Below are 19,512 nucleotides of genomic sequence, written 5' to 3'. Positions count from 1 at the left end.
AGTTCGACTATTTTCCGTCATGGTTTCTGGCGACTCCGAGCGAGGCGTAGTTTCGCCAGTGTCCATTTGGTGTCGCTGTTGGTCCATGCGTTGGTTAACGAGAGGTCAACCCGAGTTCAATCAGTTTGACCATCTGGGCTGTCTGTTTAGTGGTTCGAGATAAGGATTGAGACATTGAGGTGCCACTTTGTCCCAAGCGGGATTATAACCCTTCCTTGTGTTTGAGGTCCCTGTCTCTTAAAAGCATTATAAAATTTGGTTATCTCGACAGTTCCTGTTAGTGAAAAGAGAGAAGGGGGTTGTTGGGGCCATGTGTTACTTTAAAGTGTCCTTCTCAAGTCCTTTGATGTTTTAGATTGGGTGTGTGTGTGTGTGTGGGGCTGCTATGTTGCAGACGAAAAGTCTTCTTCAGAATGGAAAAATTTTAATTCAAAACTCATTTCTTCATTTCGATCTGTCCAAATCTATCTTCGGTATTCATATTTGGCCCATACTCCACTACAAGCCTAACAATCCACAAACTGAAATAAATCACAATTTTTGTGGTCGTGTTCAGAGGAATAAAAGTACTGTTTAATTATGGTGAAAAAATGAGAATGAAGACGAAAGAGGACCAAGCGAAAATGTTACAAACCAGAGCACCTCCGCTCCTTGCTCCTCTCCGCTGAAGCAGGGGTTAAAATGTTTGCTGCTGCCTGTGTGTGGACGTTTGTGTGAGATGAAGAGACATTTACTTGGATATCCGCAGAACTATAAACCAGTTATTAACTTTGTTTGTCACCATTTGAGCAAAACATCCCTCAACTTTTACACGAAAACAGAGCTCAACTATGTTGCAATCAGAGCAATGATGATAAACCTTGCTTACCTTGACTTGCCTTATAATGGAAGCTGTGCCAATTTGGAACTGTTTGTAGTTGTACCTCTAACTGAGGTCAGCACTGGAACTTGAGGAAAAACCTTGTGACGCCTTTGATCCCATAAAACTTTATTAATAGATGGAGAAACAAGACAGTAAAACTGCAAGTGAAGTATGATATCAGTGACACTGCTCACCAGCCCGGCCCACGCTACAGGGTTTTAAAGATCCCCAACGATGTTGAAAATGTAAGAAACCCCACACACAGTGACATTGTTCACAGATTTGTCTGAACTTGATAATTGTTAGCATTCCACACTACACAGTCCTCTCTGAATGAAACACTACACACTTTCAGATCACTCACCCCTGACAGACAGTGCCGGTCCTGAAGAACCTTGCTGGAATTTAACGAATTAAACTAGATATAAACAACCAGCCTATTACCAGTGAAAGCATTACTCAGCTCCACTCGTTGGTTTACGGTCTTTCAGGTCTGAGTCACATCCTCCCCACACCACAGGATTCAGAGTCATATTCATATTCACCATTCACAGTCTGCTCTGGGAGAAGATCAGAGGAATAAAGACTGGATAATGGACTCCACACCCTACAGGAAAATCTGGGAAGATAATTGTTTAAATCACAGTTGTCAGGAGGAGAAAACGGCCTGATTTTCCCAGGGCCAGGTATAAGTGAACTGGCATGCATTGTGAGGCACATGCATTGTTGACACACAAATCCACTTGTGCGCACACCGTTTGTATAATCTCCATAGTAAAGCATGACATGAAATGGGACACTGTGGAGCTGGTGTACATGAGTCTAGCAGTGCATCTTAACTGTAGCAATGTGAAGAAGTTTTCTGTTTGGCTGGCATTGAATTCTAAGGAGACGGGTTTCAATGAAAGGCATAGCTCTAATACAGGCTCCTGGAATCTGCACATGCATGCTCTGATACTGAAAAAAGATCTGTATCAGAGCTGATCACAGCATTATTTTCCTGATCTGTATCGGCTTTATTGAGCTCAATCCTCCATTTCCTTTCGCCGGCAAGCCCACACTCCCTCCTCCTCCTCGAGCCTGACGTGATCAATCTGAATGTTCCCTCCAGCACTGGTGTTTCTAAAATGTAGCCCATTTTGTAAACGTTGTGATCTGACACTGCTGGACACCATAGACAGACGTCATCACGATTCCACTTCCAGTATCCGTCATTTGAAATTAAAAGCCCTCTGCAGAGTTTTTATAAAAGTTTGAAGTGGCAGCAGGAACTCTGCTGGACCAAGCTGAGCTCTGGTTTTTGTTTCTTGTGACTGTAAATATTAAGCAACTTGAGCACTTCCAAGTTGTGTTGGGATTGTATTACTTGTTTTGAAATATTCTATATTTACTGCTGCAATGCTGCACTAGGTGGAATTTATGTGCGCTGTTTGAGAAGACACCTTTTCTTTGTTACAAAAAAAGAAAAGAAAATTAAGCAGCAGCTTGAATGGGGACAGTGGCTTTCTTTCTTTTTGTGTGTTTATTTATAGAATTTTCAGATTGCAACTTCCCATAATATTAATAATATTAACTGCCATTCAGGTAAAAAAAAAAGTGGTTGGTGTGGTACAGTGGTAACACCATTGGCTCCCATGTGAGAGACCCGTGTTCAATTCCAGGGCTGGGAAACCAGTCTGTTCTACACCAATAAGAGTCCTTTGACAAGACAACACTGTGTTGGCCTTCCTGTAATACCAGTAACCTTGTAATTTGCTCTGAATAAGAGCGTCTGCCAAATGCTATGAAATGTAAATGTAAAAAAATAAATAAAGAGAAATAAACAAGAGAAATAAATAATACATTAAATAATAAACCAATAAAAATAAAATTGACAGGTGTCATAACTAAAGGTCCTGTGCATTGGCTAGATACTCTAAAAATGGCTCCCATATTTAAAAAAATATATTCCAGACAGCATATATCTTGCAACTTCTGTGAAGTTGTTCAACTTAGGTGTTCTATACAGCCTCCACAGTCTTAAAATGATCTTCTTAGTAATTATCATACCATATATATAATAGCATTTGAAGAATGCATTCTTCTTCAAAGCTGTTTCAGGGTCAGGAAGTAATATTAGATCATATACCTTTGAGTAGCAAACAAATATAAATCACCCCAAGGGCAATTCCTTTCTTAATGTGAGATATTCAGTGTTGAGCAGATGCACAGGGCTGATTTTATTAACTGTAATGTACTTGAAGTGTTCAGTGTTATCAAAGAAAACAGTACTATCAAAGAAAATTTAAGTATCGGATCAGGGGCAGAAGTGTTGCACTTTGCTGCACCACAAACGGGGGATGAGCTGGGGTTGGTAAATAGTGTTTTGATGTTGTGCCACAGTGATTAATATAGTATTGTTGCCCCGCAAATGCATGAATGAATGAAGAAACATGACTGTTGCCTTTGATTTTTCAGGGTGTGTGTGAAGAAGTCAACACAAGAACGGCTGGCCCTGAAGATCCTGATTGATAGACCTAAAGCACGCAATGAGGTACTGAAGGATGCTTTTAGTACCTGGTAATAACTAAAACATTACAATCTGTGTCTGTTGCTTTTTCCAGTCAAAATGCAGATGATCGTGCCCCTGATAATGGTGCAAATGCTTATGTAGCTAACGAATAAAATAAGGACAGATAACTTCAATAGAGGGTGTCCATTCTTTATTTTTTTTATCAGGTGAGGCTTCACGTGATGTGTGCCTCTCACCCCAACATTGTCCAGATTTTGGAGGTTTACGCCAACAGTGTGCAGTTTCCCCATGAATCCAGCCCCAGGTAAGACAAACACATTATTCTTTGTATTTACTTCTCATCTGTTCCCCCTCGGATTTATTTGTCCCGTCCTTCACTCTCTCACTCTCCTTCTGTTTCTACCTTTTTTTTTTTGCTTTACAGAGCAAGGTTATTAATTGTTATGGAGATGATGGAAGGAGGGGAGCTGTTCCACAGAATCAGTCAGCACAGACACTTTACAGAAAAGATGGCCAGCCAGGTCACAAAACAGGTAAACACTTGGCCAGTTTTCTCCTCAGCGATGTAATGTAGCATGCCTGATTTTACATGATGTTAAGCAGAATGTATGTGTTTTTTTTTTTTTTAATTGCAGGCGATAGGAAATAACTAGTGAAAACATTAAGAATTTTTATTCTGAGCTATTTCATTTTTTAAAAATTTATAAATCGGTTGTTTCTTGACAAGATTTGGGGTTGCGCCATTAGTTGCTAAAGGAGGCAGTCAGCCATGATGCTTATAAATCACAGACAAAGCTTCAGTTACTCTCAAAATGATGTTAAAATCATACTCTCTTCATTGATCCACTAAAAATACCTCACATTTTATAAAAAAAAAGTATATATTTGGAATTTATTTCCATGAGCAAAGAAAGTGTGTGTGTGTGTACACACAGAGGTCTATGAATATGCACCTAGTGCCCTCCTGTTTCTTCATTTTACCATCCCCCGCACACCTGTACATTTGTACGTCAAAAGCCCCATTCCGCGCATCGTTGGGATTGGATTCTTAGGTGTGTGACATCAGAAACCCCAGCTGTCTGAATCCGTGTGTTTGAAACTGTGCTTGAAAAGGATTTCCTTACCTTTTGAAGGGAAAGGAAAGGCCATTGGCTTGATTTATAGAGAAGCTCTCACGATTTTCAAGAAAAGCAATGTTAAATATATCACATTATCCCACAAAGGATCTATAAGAGGAAAAGACAATTGAGATGCTTCAAAAAAGTTGGCAGGCACAGAGAGCTTTTTCCCAGTGACCTGTAAATGAGCCGGACAGTGTGAGTGTGGCGAGTGAACAGATCGCAAAACACTGAGGCTGTAAAGGAATATTAAGTCATGTGACTTTGTTGATGTCTGTGGCCCACAGTCAGTGATGGAAATATTAATTTGGCCCCCAGTGGGGAAAATGTTTCCCCAGCACTTAAAGCATGCGTTTCATTTGTAACAATGACTGATGACATACGTCCCCTAAGACAAACAGAAACTGACAGAGCACCATTAGGAAACCATTAGGACCATTAGGATAGTGATTATGAAGAGTTTCCAGCTGAGCTCTTTACATTATATTAAAGAATGTTTTCCTTAGTTCAACTACTCCAGAGCTTCTGAAATGGTGAGATGAGGTGTGATGTGTCATGGTTCCTCCCAAGGTTACATCCTCCAGTCTCAGGGGAGTCTTCGCCCTCGGCTTGCTCACGTTCTCTGATTCATAATGTAGTATGTTCTGTTTAGGGCTGTCGCTGTGAAATAATTTCCCGTGCTGTGTTTTAATGGAGCCCAACACTGCGATATTAATTGATCCTGATTCTAGTGCTACACCTGGAACCGACCTGAGCTGTTCTATGACTCTTTGTGGCTGCAGGCAGTTGGACTTGGATAGCTGGATGACAGGTGGCTCAATGAGATTTCAACTTCGCATCTCCCTGTTTCACAGCGACCGTTCTGGCACAGATTTTGCATATTACCTCGTCTAAATCGCCTGGCTCTCCCTTTTCCTTTGGTTGAAAGCTGAAATGCTCCCAAACTGGCGAAGCTGCATTTGGTTTTGCGGCTAGGTTTGCTGCCGTTGTGTTCATTTTATAAAAAGACTGACACTTAGCCGTTCAGCTGCAGGAGATCAGATCCCAAAAAATTATACTCGTTATTTTGTTCTTTTTAAACAAATTTATTTAACGACCATTACACAGGCACTAAAGTGTAAAACAAGAAAGGCCATGCAAAAAATGGAAATCATGTGTACATCGCAATGATGACGGTTGCTTGCAGTACTACTGCGACAGCCCTAGCTCTGATACTAATCCCATAAAACTGTTTGTGACAACATCGGTTGTAAATATCCATCCATCCATCCATCCGTTATCTGTAACCCTTATCCAATTCATGGTCATGGTGGATCCAGAGCCTACCTGGAATCATTGGGCGCAAGGCAGGAATACACCCTGGAGGGGGCACCAGTCCTTCACAGGGCAACACACACGCACTCACACCTTCGGACACTTTTGAGTCGCCAATCCACCTACCAACGTGCGTTTTTGGACTGTGGGAGGAAACCAGAGCACCCAGAGGAAACCCACGCAGACACAGAGAGAACACACCACACTCCTCACAGACAGTCACCCGTGTCACTGTGGCACTAACCTGTTGCGCCACCGTACCGCCCCGGTTGTAAATAGTGCTATATAAATACATTTTAATTTAATTTGATGTGTAGACACATCATTACTACTTTTATCTATGCAGAAACCTCTTGGTCAAGTGGGTTATGCACATTAACATTAGTACTTCTTTCAAATCCTGGATGCTGTAGTACAGTGATTCTCAAACTGTGGTGTGTGAAGCAGCGAGTGGTGGTACGACAGATGACTTGGAAAAAATGATTACTTAATTAAAAAATTCACTAATAACTGAAAATGTTCGCGTGTAAACTACATAATGTTTTACGGTTTTTATAATTAAGCTTTAATAATAACTGTGTTTAAAAATAAATAAATACAACACGGGCTACAGTAGTTCAGTCTGTAAGAGAAGGGCTGCTGCAGCGTTCCCCCGCTTCTTATTTCCAGGGAGGGAACGCGATCTCCCAGCGTTTGTGAAATCCGTCTAAAGAAAGCCCAGTTTCAGCTTCTTACTGAACCCTAGCAAAGGCTAGAGACAGACGTGAGTGATTAGGACTTTACTGCAAAAAGGGCAAAGTGAAAACGACAAAATCAATCCGAGACCAACTCAGCGACGTACTCCTCAGCCCAGAACGACAAAATCTAGAGGCAAACTCTTAAATATAAAGGTGCTACAAAATGTTCTTTGATCGATGCCATAGAAGAACCACTTTTGGTTCAATAAAGAACCAATTTAGCTTAAGAAATGTAAGTTAAACCTAAAGGTTTCAAAATCCATCTCTCTGTCTTTTAAAGTTCTTTACCCATTTAAACCTACCACCAAAACGGTTCTTTATGGAACCAAAGTGGTTCTTCTATGCCATCGCTCAAAGAACCTTTTGTAGCACCATTATTTTTAAGAGTGTAAAAATAGAACACTTATCTGAAGTACATCATCGTGGCCAATCTTTGCATCATTAGAGTCCTCCTTCACTGACTGATACAAGCGCTGAGAGCCACTGTGACCTGCTCCATGCTGTTTTCACCGTTAGTCTGTTAAAGCTTATATTAATTTCACTCTCCGTATTTTTATTTCTCTCAAAATGCTTTTTGTATATGATCTCATTAGTGTATAATTGCGGTTTAGGCCTCGTGATTTGCATTCTCATTGTTTTTAGTAATTATTTTAAAATAGTTTTTGTAATGAACGCAAATTGCAAATATTCAAAAAGACATTTATACTATTCATAGGTGGTAATTGGAGGTTTTGGTTTGATAACAGGTGGTACTTGCTCTAAAACGTTTGAGAACCACTGCTGTAGCACATCACAGGCTAATCACAGCATCAGTTACATTGCCATGTTACGTTACGACAGATTAAAGCCCTTTTGATTATACGTTGTAGTGCTTTGGCAAGGATTGGTTCTGTTGTGTTTTGGGATGGATCAGTTTTGTATCTGTGTTGTTATCTCCACAGATTGCCCAGGCTTTGGAACACTGTCACTCACTGAATATTGCACATCGAGACCTGAAGCCAGAGAACCTGCTTTTCAAGGACAATTCACTGGTAATTCTTTTTTTAATACCACTGGAAATATTGGTTACTGTTTTATACTGTTTTTAGATGTGAGTTTTCCAAAGAGAAAGCAAACGGTTCCTTGTAGTTTTTCTTACGTTCTTGTTGTTGTTTGTAGGGTTTTTTTTGGCTCAGCTGCTTCATCGCTTATAAGCATTAAATTTGTATGTGTGTTTTTGTAAAATTTTCCCTCTCTATCCCCTTTCTTTCTAGGATGCTCCTGTAAAATTGTGTGATTTTGGTTTTGCCAAAATCGACCAGGGAGATCTAATGACTCCACAGTTCACACCCTACTATGTAGCACCTCAGGTAAGACCTGTGTCACTGTGTGTGTCCCACTTCATTCCCTTTCTTTCAGTTTTTTTTAATGGATTTGCTGTATTTTAGGTATTGGAGGCACAAAGGCGCCACCAGAAAGAGAAGTCTGGGATAATACCTACCTCACCCACACCTTACACATACAACAAGGTATGAGGTCTTTGTCCTGCGCCAAGAATTAATCAAAGACTTGTTACTAAGAACGATTGGATGACCCTTTAGTAAATGTACATGTATAATCACGCACCCGTCTTTGCCATCTGTAGTTATAACCTTTTCTGGTTTATATATGTCAGTAATTATTAATGTTAGAATGAGACCCCAGTCAGTGGTGATCGTCAATGAATGCTGTGGATTATTTTCACTTTAAAATCACAGCTTCAAATTTATTGCAATACTTCACTGACCTGTAATAGGGAGAATAGAGCCTCTGTCATTGCTACTCTGGGCTCAGCACTGCAGAAACGGCACTGTGTAATTTTTGGAGGAGGGCAAAGAACCAACATCTCAGTGCTGAGGTGTATTGCTGTGACATGTTAAACGAAAGATACCAAGGAAGTAAATGAAGCAAGTCACCTTTTGGTTTAAAAATGAGCTCTAGTTAAAAACCTGTCTGTGTCTTTGCAGAGCTGTGACTTGTGGTCGTTGGGCGTGATCATTTATGTGATGCTGTGCGGCTACCCGCCGTTTTACTCCAAGCACCACAGCCGGACTATCCCTAAAGACATGCGCAAGAAAATCATGACTGGCAGTTTCGACTTCCCCGAAGACGAGTGGAGCCAGATTTCTGAAATGGCAAAGGACATTGTCCGCAAGTGAGTAAAACCAAGCCGTTCAGGCACGAGTGTAAGTTGGGTACAGGTTTTTAATTCATAATTGTGGGGAGCTCTAGACTGAGCTCAGCGAATATTAAGTCATTGCTTCCATTAAACGCTGAGGTGTATTGCTTTGCGCTAATGAGACATACCAGAAAACTGGAAAACGTTTCTAAACTGTCAAAAGTGCAGGGTCCCCTGGGGTTCAGCTCAGAGCAAGTCAGTCAGCGCCCCTGCCCCTGATGACACATGTCTCATGCCCTGCTTATGTCGGAGGATGTGAGTCTAGGTATTTGGCGTTTGGATTAATGAGCAGCCCTTAGGATCAGTTTCCTCCAGCCTAAATCTCCTTCTCATCCTGCGCTCTGAATTGCACCTCATCATGACACAAGCGCACACTTCATCATCATCATCATCTTCCTAATATTAGACTTTATTGGTATTGCACCATTTATAAATAAATACAGCTCAAAGTGCTTTAAAGGGAAAAAAATGGTGTGCTGACAAATAAAACTATGCATAAAAAAGCCAAAATAAACTCTATTTCAAGGAGTTATTTATCTAATAGTGGGAAAATAATGATTGAAAATAAAAATACTACAGTTTTTGCTATAAATGTATATATTAGCTGGTAATATTACCAATAAAATTTATTTAATTTGTAAATGAAAGTTAAGGTCAAATTACAAATGAAACACACACAATATGACAATGATTTGATCAATAAAAATTGTAACAGGAAATTATTTTTTAATCAAAGGAAGTAAAATCACAGAAATCATTTTAAAAAATGAGTTTCTAACAACATCTTTTGTGTCAGAGCATTTTTCACACTTCAGCTAGAGGTAGAATTACCCGAAACCCAGAGGTGTGGATACTCTTTAAACAACAACAAAAAAAAATCTGGACATGAATACGAATCAATCCTCCACAGTGTATTTTGGCGCATAGGGAGGATTTTAAGCTGCTGAAGTTGTTATCCCTGTCGCCTTAGGCTGCTGAAAGTGAAGCCTGAAGAAAGGCTGACCATTGAGGGTGTCCTGGCCCACCCCTGGCTTAACTGCACTGAGGCCTTGGACAATGTGCTTCCCTCTGCTCAAATGATGATGGACAAGGTGAGCTGTGCTTGATCAATGTAGGAAAATGCAGGGAGGTGTATGTGGTCAGTGTGCTCCAAATAAACAAAAAATAATGTCACTTTTCTTCTACAATCTCTAAAAACACCTCAGACGATGACACTGGACTGTATGTCCAATTGTTTATGGTCACACCCTCTAATTAGTGATGTCAGAGTCTTTAATCTGCACCCATTGCTGACATTTAACACACAGCTTGTACATAATGTAACTCCATACCTCAGCAACTGTATGAGTCTGAGTTCACCACGCACACTGCCGTGCATGGGCTAAAGGGGTATAAGGTTCCCAACGCTAGACTGTGGAGTGATTGAGTGCTATCTCATACCTTTGGGGTGAGTTGGAGTGGCGTTTGAGGTTGAGTTAATCACCCCATATATATCCTTCATATATTGCCATGCTGTGGTACCGTGAATGATTGAGATGTTCACCGTTTCTGTGTGTGAGCAGGCCGTCGTAGCTGGGATCCAGCAGGCCCATGCAGAACAGCTGGCGAACATGAGGATACAGGACCATAATGTCAGCCTCAAGCCTCTCAGCTCAGTCAACAACCCCATTCTGAGGAAGAGGAAACTGGGGTTGCTAGGGTTGGTCACTTCGGTTTTTTTTTTGCCACTACGTGAATTACTTGTAATGAATGATGTATAATATATTCTAGGGTGACCAGACGTCCTCTTTTATCCGGACATGTCCTCTTTTTTAGACTTAAAAAAATGTCCAGGTGGAATTTCACAAACGTCCGGGATGTTGTTTTTCTAGCGCTTACAGAGAACTTCGAGAAGTTTCATTCACAAACTAGTCCCGCCCTCCCCTACTCCGATTTGTTTGCTTGAGTGAGAAGGGGGCGTGGTGAAGTAGCCTAAAATCTTCTAATTGGATGGTCTGACTGTAGAGCTACTGTTATTGGTCGATAACCTTCTCTGTAAACATTTAATTGGTCTGTCTGCACGTCAGTAGTCCTCCGATCCCCTTTATGTTTAAGACGAGACCTAGCAACAGTCAGATATGATTGGGCTGAAGACCTTAAAGCTCTTGAGGGCACATACAGACAAAGCATGTCCACAATATATGCTGGGGCAAGTCCATTTAAAGCATTAAAAACCATCAACGCCATTTTATACTGGATTCTATAATGCACTGGGAGCCAATGTAGGGAACCAGTTAACAATCTGGCTGCACTCTTTTGAACTAATTGTAAGCGTGAAAGAAATGCTTCACTAATTCCAAAATACAGTGCATTACAGTAATCCAGTCTAGATGTAACAAAAGCATGAATGACCTTTTCAAAATCTGAAGTATTAAGAAATAACTTCACCATTTACTTGGTATTGGATCAATACCAAAACTCCCGGTATCGCCCACCTCTACCCGATATATTAGATTTATACGTACAAATTACGTATAAATATAATTCAAAAAATGTTCTCCTGCAATTTTGTCATTTTATGGCAACTGTTGCGTAGTATTAAAAAAATGTAACAAATTTTATTTACAAACAAACAAAAAAAAACTAAAAATGAAGTATTAATATTCTATATACACAATCACCATCTTTAAATCATCTAAATCAAAATTCTCACCTTCATTTGGATACAGTATTATCACAGAGAACAGAACAAATAGAAGCACATTGTTTCTTTTGCAGCGCTTTTTCCTATGCAACAGTTATACCATAAAATGACAAAAGAGCAGGAGGTGGTTTGAATTTTATATTACACACAAACACACAAATTAAAACGATTTAAAAATTATTTGTACACGAAATAAATCCCAGATGTTACCCATGATCCTCCACAGGTGACATTTGGGACAGGTGATCGACTATAAGGGGTCATGTACTGATTCCTCAGTTGCACATTGTTTTCCCGTTCCACATGTTTACGTGAGGCTGAGATATGATTCGTAGCCCACGCAAATCATCTCACACACCACATGTTTTTAATCCTGCTGCTTTAAACTGAGTTAGTTTCGTTGGTCTTTCAGTACAAAGCCTAACGATGGCTTCTTCATCAATGATCCTGAAAATGGAGCCGAGGACTCGAACGTGGCTCTGGAAAAGCTGAGGGATGTTATTGCACAGTGCATCCTGCCACAGGCCGGTGAGTGGGAGAGACGATAAAGTGCAAACTGACTTCGTTATCAGGCATTGTGTCGTGCGTATCCTGTATTCATGCTCATTTTAACCGGCACAGGAGAAAACGAGGACGAGAAACTGAATGAAGTGATGTACGAAGCGTGGCGTTTTAACAGGGACTGCAAACTGCTCCGTGATGGACTTCAGGGGCTGAGCTGGGATGGTAAGTGTCTTGACCTGCGTCATTGATTACTGTGGACAGACGAGTTGTGCTTAGAAATACATTGAAAATGCCAACAGTAATACTCTAATGTGTAAATCATATTAAGAGCTGCATTGTTCTGTACTTATACCCAATATTCCACAGTGAACCAAAGATCTTACTTCAGCTTTGAGTGGTGTCATCTACTACCTTAAAGTTCCATATCTTCCTTCTGTACCACTTTAAAATAAGACTAGACTAGGTTTATAAATGGTTTAATTTACAACATGGCTATTACTTAGACTGTTAACAACTTAAAAGTCATTAATAATTCTTGTGTGGACAACGAATTTCTCTGTGTGCAGCAATTACAGCTGCAAGTCGCTTGGGGTATGTCTCTTATCAGTTTTGCACATCGAGAGACTGAAATTCTTGCCCATTCTTCCTTGCAAAACAGCTCGAGCTCAGTGAGGTTGGATGGAGAGCGTTTGTGAACAGCAGTCTTCAGCTCTTTCCACAGATTCTCGATTGGATTCAGGTCTGGACTTTGACTTGGCCGTTCCAACACCTGGATACGTTTATTTGTGAACCATTCCATTGTAGATTTGGCTTTATGTTTTGGATCATTGTCTTGTTGGAAGATAAATCTCCGTCCCAGTCTCAGGGCTCTTGCAGACTCCAACAGGTTTTCTTCCAGAATGGTCCTGTATATGGCCCCATCCATCTTCTCATGAATTCTGACCATCTTCCCTGTCCCTGCTGATGAAAAGCAGGCCCAAGCCATGATACTGCCACCACCATGTTTGACAGTGGGGATGGTGTGTTCAGGGTGATGAGCTGTTTTGCTTTTATGCCAAACAGTTCGATTTTGGTTTCATCTGACTAGAGCACCTTTTTCCACATGTTTGGTGGGTCTCCCAGTGGCTTGTGGCAAACTTTAAATGAGACTTTTTAATGGATATCTTTTGAGAAATGGCTTTCTTCTTGCCACTCTTCCATAAAGGCCAAATTTGTGCAGTGTACGACTGATTGTTGTCCTATGGACAGACTCTCCCACCTCATCTGTGGATCTCTGCAGTTCATCCAAAGCGATCATGGGCCTCTTGGCTGCATCTCTGATCAGTCTTCTCCTTGTTTGAGATGAAAGTTTAGAGGGACGGCCAGGTCTTGGTAGATTTGCAGTGGTCTGATACTCCTTCCATTTCAATATGAATGAACGCTTGCACAGTGCTCCTTGGGATGTTTAAAGCTTGGGAAATCTTTTTCTATCCAAATCCGGCTTTAAACTTCTCCACAACAGTATCTGGGACCTGCCTGGTGTGTTCCTTGGTCTTCATGATGCTCTTTGCGCTTTGAACAGAACCCTGAGACTATCACAGAGCAGGTGCATTTTTACGGAGACTTGATTACACACAGGTGGATTCTGTTTATCATCATCACTCATTTGGGACAACATTGGATCATTCAGAGATCCTCACTGAACTTCTGGAGTGAGTTGCTGCACTGAAAGTAAAGGGGCTGAATAATATTGCACGCCCCACTTTTTTCAATTTTATATTTTTCTTATAAATTTCATTCCACTTCACGATTGTGTCCCACTTGTTGTTGATTATTCAGAAAAAATTAAAATTTTATATCTTTATGTTTGATTCATGAAATGTGGCAAAAGGTTGAAAAGTTAAAGGGTGCTGAATGCTTTCGCAGGACATTGTATACCTATGAAATTATGCAGGTGTTTACATTACATTTACAATTACAGATGGGCAAAAATAATGTGTATATATTTGTATATTTCCATGTTATAAAACACATTTTGTATAGTTTAACAGTGCAGTATTGTTTGCATAAATATAGTGTAAGTTAACATGGGTAAAGTGTAAGATATTTTCTATAAAGTTTTAAAAATCAGCAGTTACTTCATGCACAGCTCCACAGAGCCACGTGTTGCATCAGTGCGATTCCCAGCCTCTGACTGCTACACTGCCCCATAACTCCCCATGAAGTTAACACAGATCCACAAAGATTCCAAACCGTCTTAACTCCCTCACTCTTATGCACCGTGTGTGTTTCCATAGCGTGCACATTGATTACATCCTGCACGAACACCCGCTTACATTCGCTGATGTTTGCATCTGTTTGTGTCTTCCTCCCTCAGGTAGGGCTTTCTCTGATAAAGTGGATCGCTTGAAATTGGCAGAAATTGTGAAACAGGCCATTGAAGAAAAAACAAACTTAGAAGACTCCCAATAGCAAGTGCTGCGTTTCTATTTCCTTTTGTACTGTTTATTATAATTGTTCTTAAGCAAATAACTGTAAAGAGTCATTTTTATGTACATTGAAGCGCATGCTATTTTTTTTTCCCTTGGAGAAAATCACAAGCCTGTTGTACAGCTGCAGATATGACCAAGACGTTGTTGGTACGATTACTTTTTTCTACAGACGTCAATAAGGAAAAACACGTTAAAAAAAATTGTTTTGCAAGAAAAACGAAGAAAAAAATGGAATTGAATTCAGTTTCACCACCAACTAAAGGAAGGGAGCCCTTTACCATGATTTGCTTAGAAGGTGGTATTTTTATCTTTTGTTTTACTTCCTTTTTTAATTTACAGCAATGCCTGCGCGCATTATTTATTAAAAGAAATGAAGAGAGTGTTTTTATAGCAGAACTTCTCGAAAAAGAAACAAGCACGCAGAGGCTTGTGAGGAAAAGGATGGGGTGGAAGATTAACTTTAACTTTAAGGCTTGATATTCACAAAGATGAATCCACACAGGGTTGAAAACTAAATGTTGCTCAAGTAGATGATTAGAGTCAACATCGTGAAGCTGTCGTCAGCATCGCAATCAAATACATATCATTTCATATCAGCACTTGGACTGTGAAATATATTGCAAATGAATGACTTCCATCCTTTTCTGGTTTGCTTCCCTGCTTTTATCTGGCTGTTGAGCTGAACAGATGTGTTTTTTTGGGAGGGGGAGGGCATTAAATTATAAAGCTCTCATATATTTATGTGCAATTTTTTCTACCAGGTGCAGCAATGTTGGCATTATTTTAATTTCTCTTTATCCAACGTTTGACTTTTCATGTGATCTAAGAGCCTTTCTCCCTTTAGCCGCAAAATCGACCGTTTCAGCTGATTGGAGAAAACAGATTATGAATTTTCACTCAGTAAAATGACAGCCTTTTGTGTGTGTGTGTGTGTGTGTGTAAGAGTGTGAGATTAAACACCTTGTGATTTTTTTTTATAAGAAAGTAGTCCTTACCAAGTTTGCACGAGCAGTGATCAGTCAGGGCCTGGTTTCCCAAAGGGCATTGCTTTAAAAAAAAAATCTAAATCTCTATGGGTTTTTAAGAGTCTTGATGCTTGGACGCTGTTTACACCTGGCTGTTTCATGCTTGTTGTGTGTCAGGATTATAATTGGACTGTTAAAACAGGATTAGAACCAAGACTTAGATCTAGACCTTCAGTAGGACTTTGGATTTGTTACTTCTGTCTGATTTCACTCCGAAAATACTTTTAGAAAGTGTTTCCAAATCGAATCAGTGCTCAGACATCTGCTGCTATAGCCACTTTAGGCATCATAACCACACGCACAATCTAATCTAATCAGATCCCATCTGTCAAATGGACACACTGGTTGGAAAAGCGGCCCAAATACGATGTTCCTCTTTACGAGACTCAGCCGTGTTATTGTGGCTGTATGAACAGGGAAAACCCACTGCATTTAACATTTTCTGTTCATATTTGGCCACTTTCATCTGATCCATATCCAATTTACAGAATATTAGATCAATTCAGAATTAATCTGAGTTTTACGTCAAATTCCTCATGTCATTCTACTAGGACAGTGGGTCCGTTTAGGACTGAGATCTGTTTAAACTACAGTCAGATCTACAGGGGTTGGACAATGAAAGTGAAACACCTGGTTTTAGACCACAGTAATGTATTAGTGTGGTGTAGGGCCTCCTTTTGCGGCCGATACAGCGTCAGTTGGTCTTGGGAATGACATACACAAGTCCTGCACAGTGATCAGAGGGATTTGAAGCCATTCATCTTGCAGGATAGTTGCCAGGTCTCTACGTGATGCTGGTGGAGGAAAACGTTTCCTGACTCGCTCCTCCAAAAAACCCCAAAGTGGCTCAATAATATTTAGATCTGGTGACTGTGCAGGCCATGGGAGATGTTCAACTTCACTTTCATGTTCATCAAACCAGTCTTTCACCAGTCTTGCTGTGTGTATTGGTGCATTGTCGTCCTGATACACGGCACCGCCTTCAGGACACAATGTTTGAACCATTGGATGCACATGGTCTTACTGGTGCAGTGTGGAGTTAATGAAGATTGTCCACCAGGCTGCTCCAATTTAGCCATGAAACCTCCCACACTACAATGACAGGTGTTTCACTTTCACTGTCCAACCCCTGAAGGTCTCATTACAAAGACAGTGTGAACAGCTAAAGAGGAATAAAATGTGTGAATATAGCCAGTGTCTCCTCAAATTACAAATGTGGCTTGTACCCAGGTATGCATTGCCAACCACTTATCAGTCGCAGGAAACAGCCAGGTCTAAAACGATGTGTCTGTGTGTATGTGGTCTTAATGTTCTGCTGGAAATGCAAGACGTCTCCAGTAAGGAGAGGGAGGTTGTTGATGTTCTTGCTGTCGGACCTATTGAGGCAGCACCAATGACCAAATGTAGGTACACCGTCGATGCCAAGGCAGAAAGTTGTGGCTTGAAGGCTGTTTGAAAACCGAGTGTAATCGTGAACAGTGAATAGTAGTGAAACTTTAAACTGTTGTACCTCTGTGAAGTACAGTACTGTGCAAAGTCTTAGGCACCTTCAATAATTATTGTTATCTACAATGACTTTTTACATATTTAAGAAATGTACCTCAGTAAAGCGTGGTGCTGGTATAACTTTATATATCATTACAATAAAAACAAAAACACGTTTATTTTCTAAAACATAGTCGCTGTGTTGTGAGCGAATGAAGAACAAAGTGTATTACATCACGCTTGATTTAACACAATGAAGTATTTATTAACCTCAAAAATTAACCTCAGATGACACTGGACTGTCACCAGGAGAGATGTGGAAAAAGTTAACACATTCTCACATACACAATCTCACACACTGAAATAATGTTTTCAGTTTTTATTCTAATAATAGGTTTCAAAATATAAACATGTAGCATTTACAGCGCCCCCTATATGAATATTGGCTCCTCCTTTGACATGCTCAGAATCATATCTGGAAGTGGAATTTGAAATTGGGCGGCACGGTGGCGCAGCAGGTAGTGTCACAGTCACACAGCTCCAGGTGACTGTCTGTGAGGAGTTGGTGTGTTCTCCCCGTGTCCGCGTGGGTTTCCTCCCACAGTCCAAAAAACACACGTTGCAGGTGGATTGGCGACTCAAAAGTTTCTGTAGGTGTGAATGTGTGTGTGTCTGTGTTGCCCTGTGAAGGACTGGCGTCCCCTCCAGGGTGTATTCCCGCCTTGCGCCCGATGATTCCAGGTAGGCTCTGGACCCCCCGCGACCCTAAATTGGATAAGCGGTTACAGATAATGGATAATGGAATTTGAAATTTGAACACTATTGAGTTTGAAATTGTTATGAACTTTTAAGTAAAACATACGATAAGCCGAAGAGGTTAGTTTGCATATAGCGGCCATATTGGATCGAAATTTCAACTTTTTTTTTTGATAAATTTTAACCTTCAGACTCATTTTGGCACCAAGCTCAAGAGAATTAGACAAAAATCCACGGACAAGTTCGCAAAAGTATGTTTTGCAAATTAGCGCAAAATTAAAGTGGGCGGAACTACATTTTGACTAACCCATTTTTGAGTTGTCAGGACCCAAGGAATCAGGGGAAAAAATATTTGTCTCTACACCTCATGGTTTAGAAGATATGAACCTAAATGTGTTTCACTTCGCTATAGCGCCACCATTAGGCCAATCAGTGTAATTTTTGTTGTCCTCCGAGATGCACACAAACTACATCTACCCTCCAAGTGGGGAGTCTGTACGACCTACGGTCTCTTCTACACAATGACTTTTACAGGACAAAAAGAAAAATAAGAAAACCCGTAACAAAAACAATAGGGTTCTGCGCACTGAGTGCTTGAAGCCTAATAAACAATACTCAGATAAATAGGATTTTAAATCTCTTTTTCTCAGGTGCCGAAAACCTTTGCACTGCACAGTACTGTACATTGTACTGTTTAAAATTGTACGCAACACACCCAGGCATTAGCTGAGAAGCCTTTACCTTGCTTTAGACCTGAGGGAGAGTATTGTACAGCAGTGCTTCAGAAGTACTCAGGTTGATAAAGTGCGTATGGGCTGTGGGAAATCAGGCCACGAGGCATTATTACTTCAGTGCTGATTATCATAGAGATGATGTCACCTTAATGGATCGAAAGTCATCCAACAGTGATCGTAAGATACAGCTGTACCCTGTCTTTTTGGGAAAATATCTACCACCAATTCTTTTTTTTTTTAATGCGAGTATCTCGAGCCAAGGACTATGTGTTGAGTCAGTGTTCCATGACTGTGAATGCCTTCCTCCAGCTACAGACCTACAGAGAATCAGATGTTGGACGAACCATCATACGTCTACACGTGACTTTAATCGTCTCACGGGATCGAGAGCTGGAGCGAACCCTCCCGAGTCACGAAGTTCAGCCCGCCCTGAATTACTGAATCAATTTTTACAATGTAGCATCGCATCCAAGGACACTTTTCTGAAGTGGTTCTGCTGCATGTTGGACACAAACGCCGAGCCAGCGTCAGGTTGCCTTATGCCCAGCCCTTCTGAAACCAAGTCACAAAGCAAACCGCAGAGGTAGACGCTTTTTTCTAGCCGCTGTTGTCTTTAGCATGGCAATATTTCGTTCTCTCTTTGTGAAACTGGTCGGAGAAAAGAAGAAAAGAAAAGGAAAAAAAAAGAAGGGCTTGTGGGCTCTCTACCAAGACCAACTTTGCCTTGCTACTTTAGAGACTCATTGGTTACCAGCGCTTCCACTTCTGTCATTTTTACTGTTTTAATTTATTGAATTAAATTTCTATAATTATTCTATACCCTTTTCTGATGTGGCACATAAGCACTTATCATTATCATTTCATGTTGGAAGACCTGTACCTCAGACAGTATTTATCTCTCTCTCTCTCTCTCTCTCTCTCTTTGAAATGTCCTGACCATGCTGATACATTTGTAATAAAGGAATTCCTTGCTACAGTTTTGAGTATTTGTGTTTTTTATGATCTGTACGACTTTGACGGTTGTTGATAAATGGACACCTAGGAAGCTGGAGGACTGTCTTCCAGTAAGAAAAGAAGTCACACCCCGGTCTTAACAAGATGGAACTAAACTGCT

At 40.5% G+C, this 19,512-nt stretch overlaps 1 protein-coding gene across 1 annotated transcript in view; it reads left to right on the top strand.

The window, feature by feature from the left end:
• Positions 1 to 19,377, top strand: part of LOC136677171 (MAP kinase-activated protein kinase 5) — a 27,936-nt gene extending 8,559 nt beyond the window's left edge. Inside the window, exons 3-14 of the mRNA XM_066654610.1 lie at positions 3,320 to 3,395; positions 3,581 to 3,678; positions 3,799 to 3,907; positions 7,485 to 7,574; positions 7,797 to 7,892; positions 7,971 to 8,051; positions 8,529 to 8,716; positions 9,711 to 9,831; positions 10,303 to 10,439; positions 11,836 to 11,951; positions 12,045 to 12,149; positions 14,284 to 19,377. Of these exons, the coding sequence (XP_066510707.1) occupies positions 3,320 to 3,395; positions 3,581 to 3,678; positions 3,799 to 3,907; positions 7,485 to 7,574; positions 7,797 to 7,892; positions 7,971 to 8,051; positions 8,529 to 8,716; positions 9,711 to 9,831; positions 10,303 to 10,439; positions 11,836 to 11,951; positions 12,045 to 12,149; positions 14,284 to 14,378 (1,312 nt within the window). The 3' untranslated portion in view covers positions 14,379 to 19,377. The remainder of the gene's footprint in view (positions 1 to 3,319; positions 3,396 to 3,580; positions 3,679 to 3,798; positions 3,908 to 7,484; positions 7,575 to 7,796; positions 7,893 to 7,970; positions 8,052 to 8,528; positions 8,717 to 9,710; positions 9,832 to 10,302; positions 10,440 to 11,835; positions 11,952 to 12,044; positions 12,150 to 14,283) is intronic.
• Positions 19,378 to 19,512: the final 135 nt, after the last annotated feature.

Source organism: Hoplias malabaricus, chromosome X2 (assembly GCF_029633855.1).
Source record: "Hoplias malabaricus isolate fHopMal1 chromosome X2, fHopMal1.hap1, whole genome shotgun sequence".
Classification (NCBI taxonomy): domain Eukaryota; kingdom Metazoa; phylum Chordata; class Actinopteri; order Characiformes; family Erythrinidae; genus Hoplias; species Hoplias malabaricus.
This window is presented reverse-complemented; position numbering and strand designations above follow the sequence as displayed.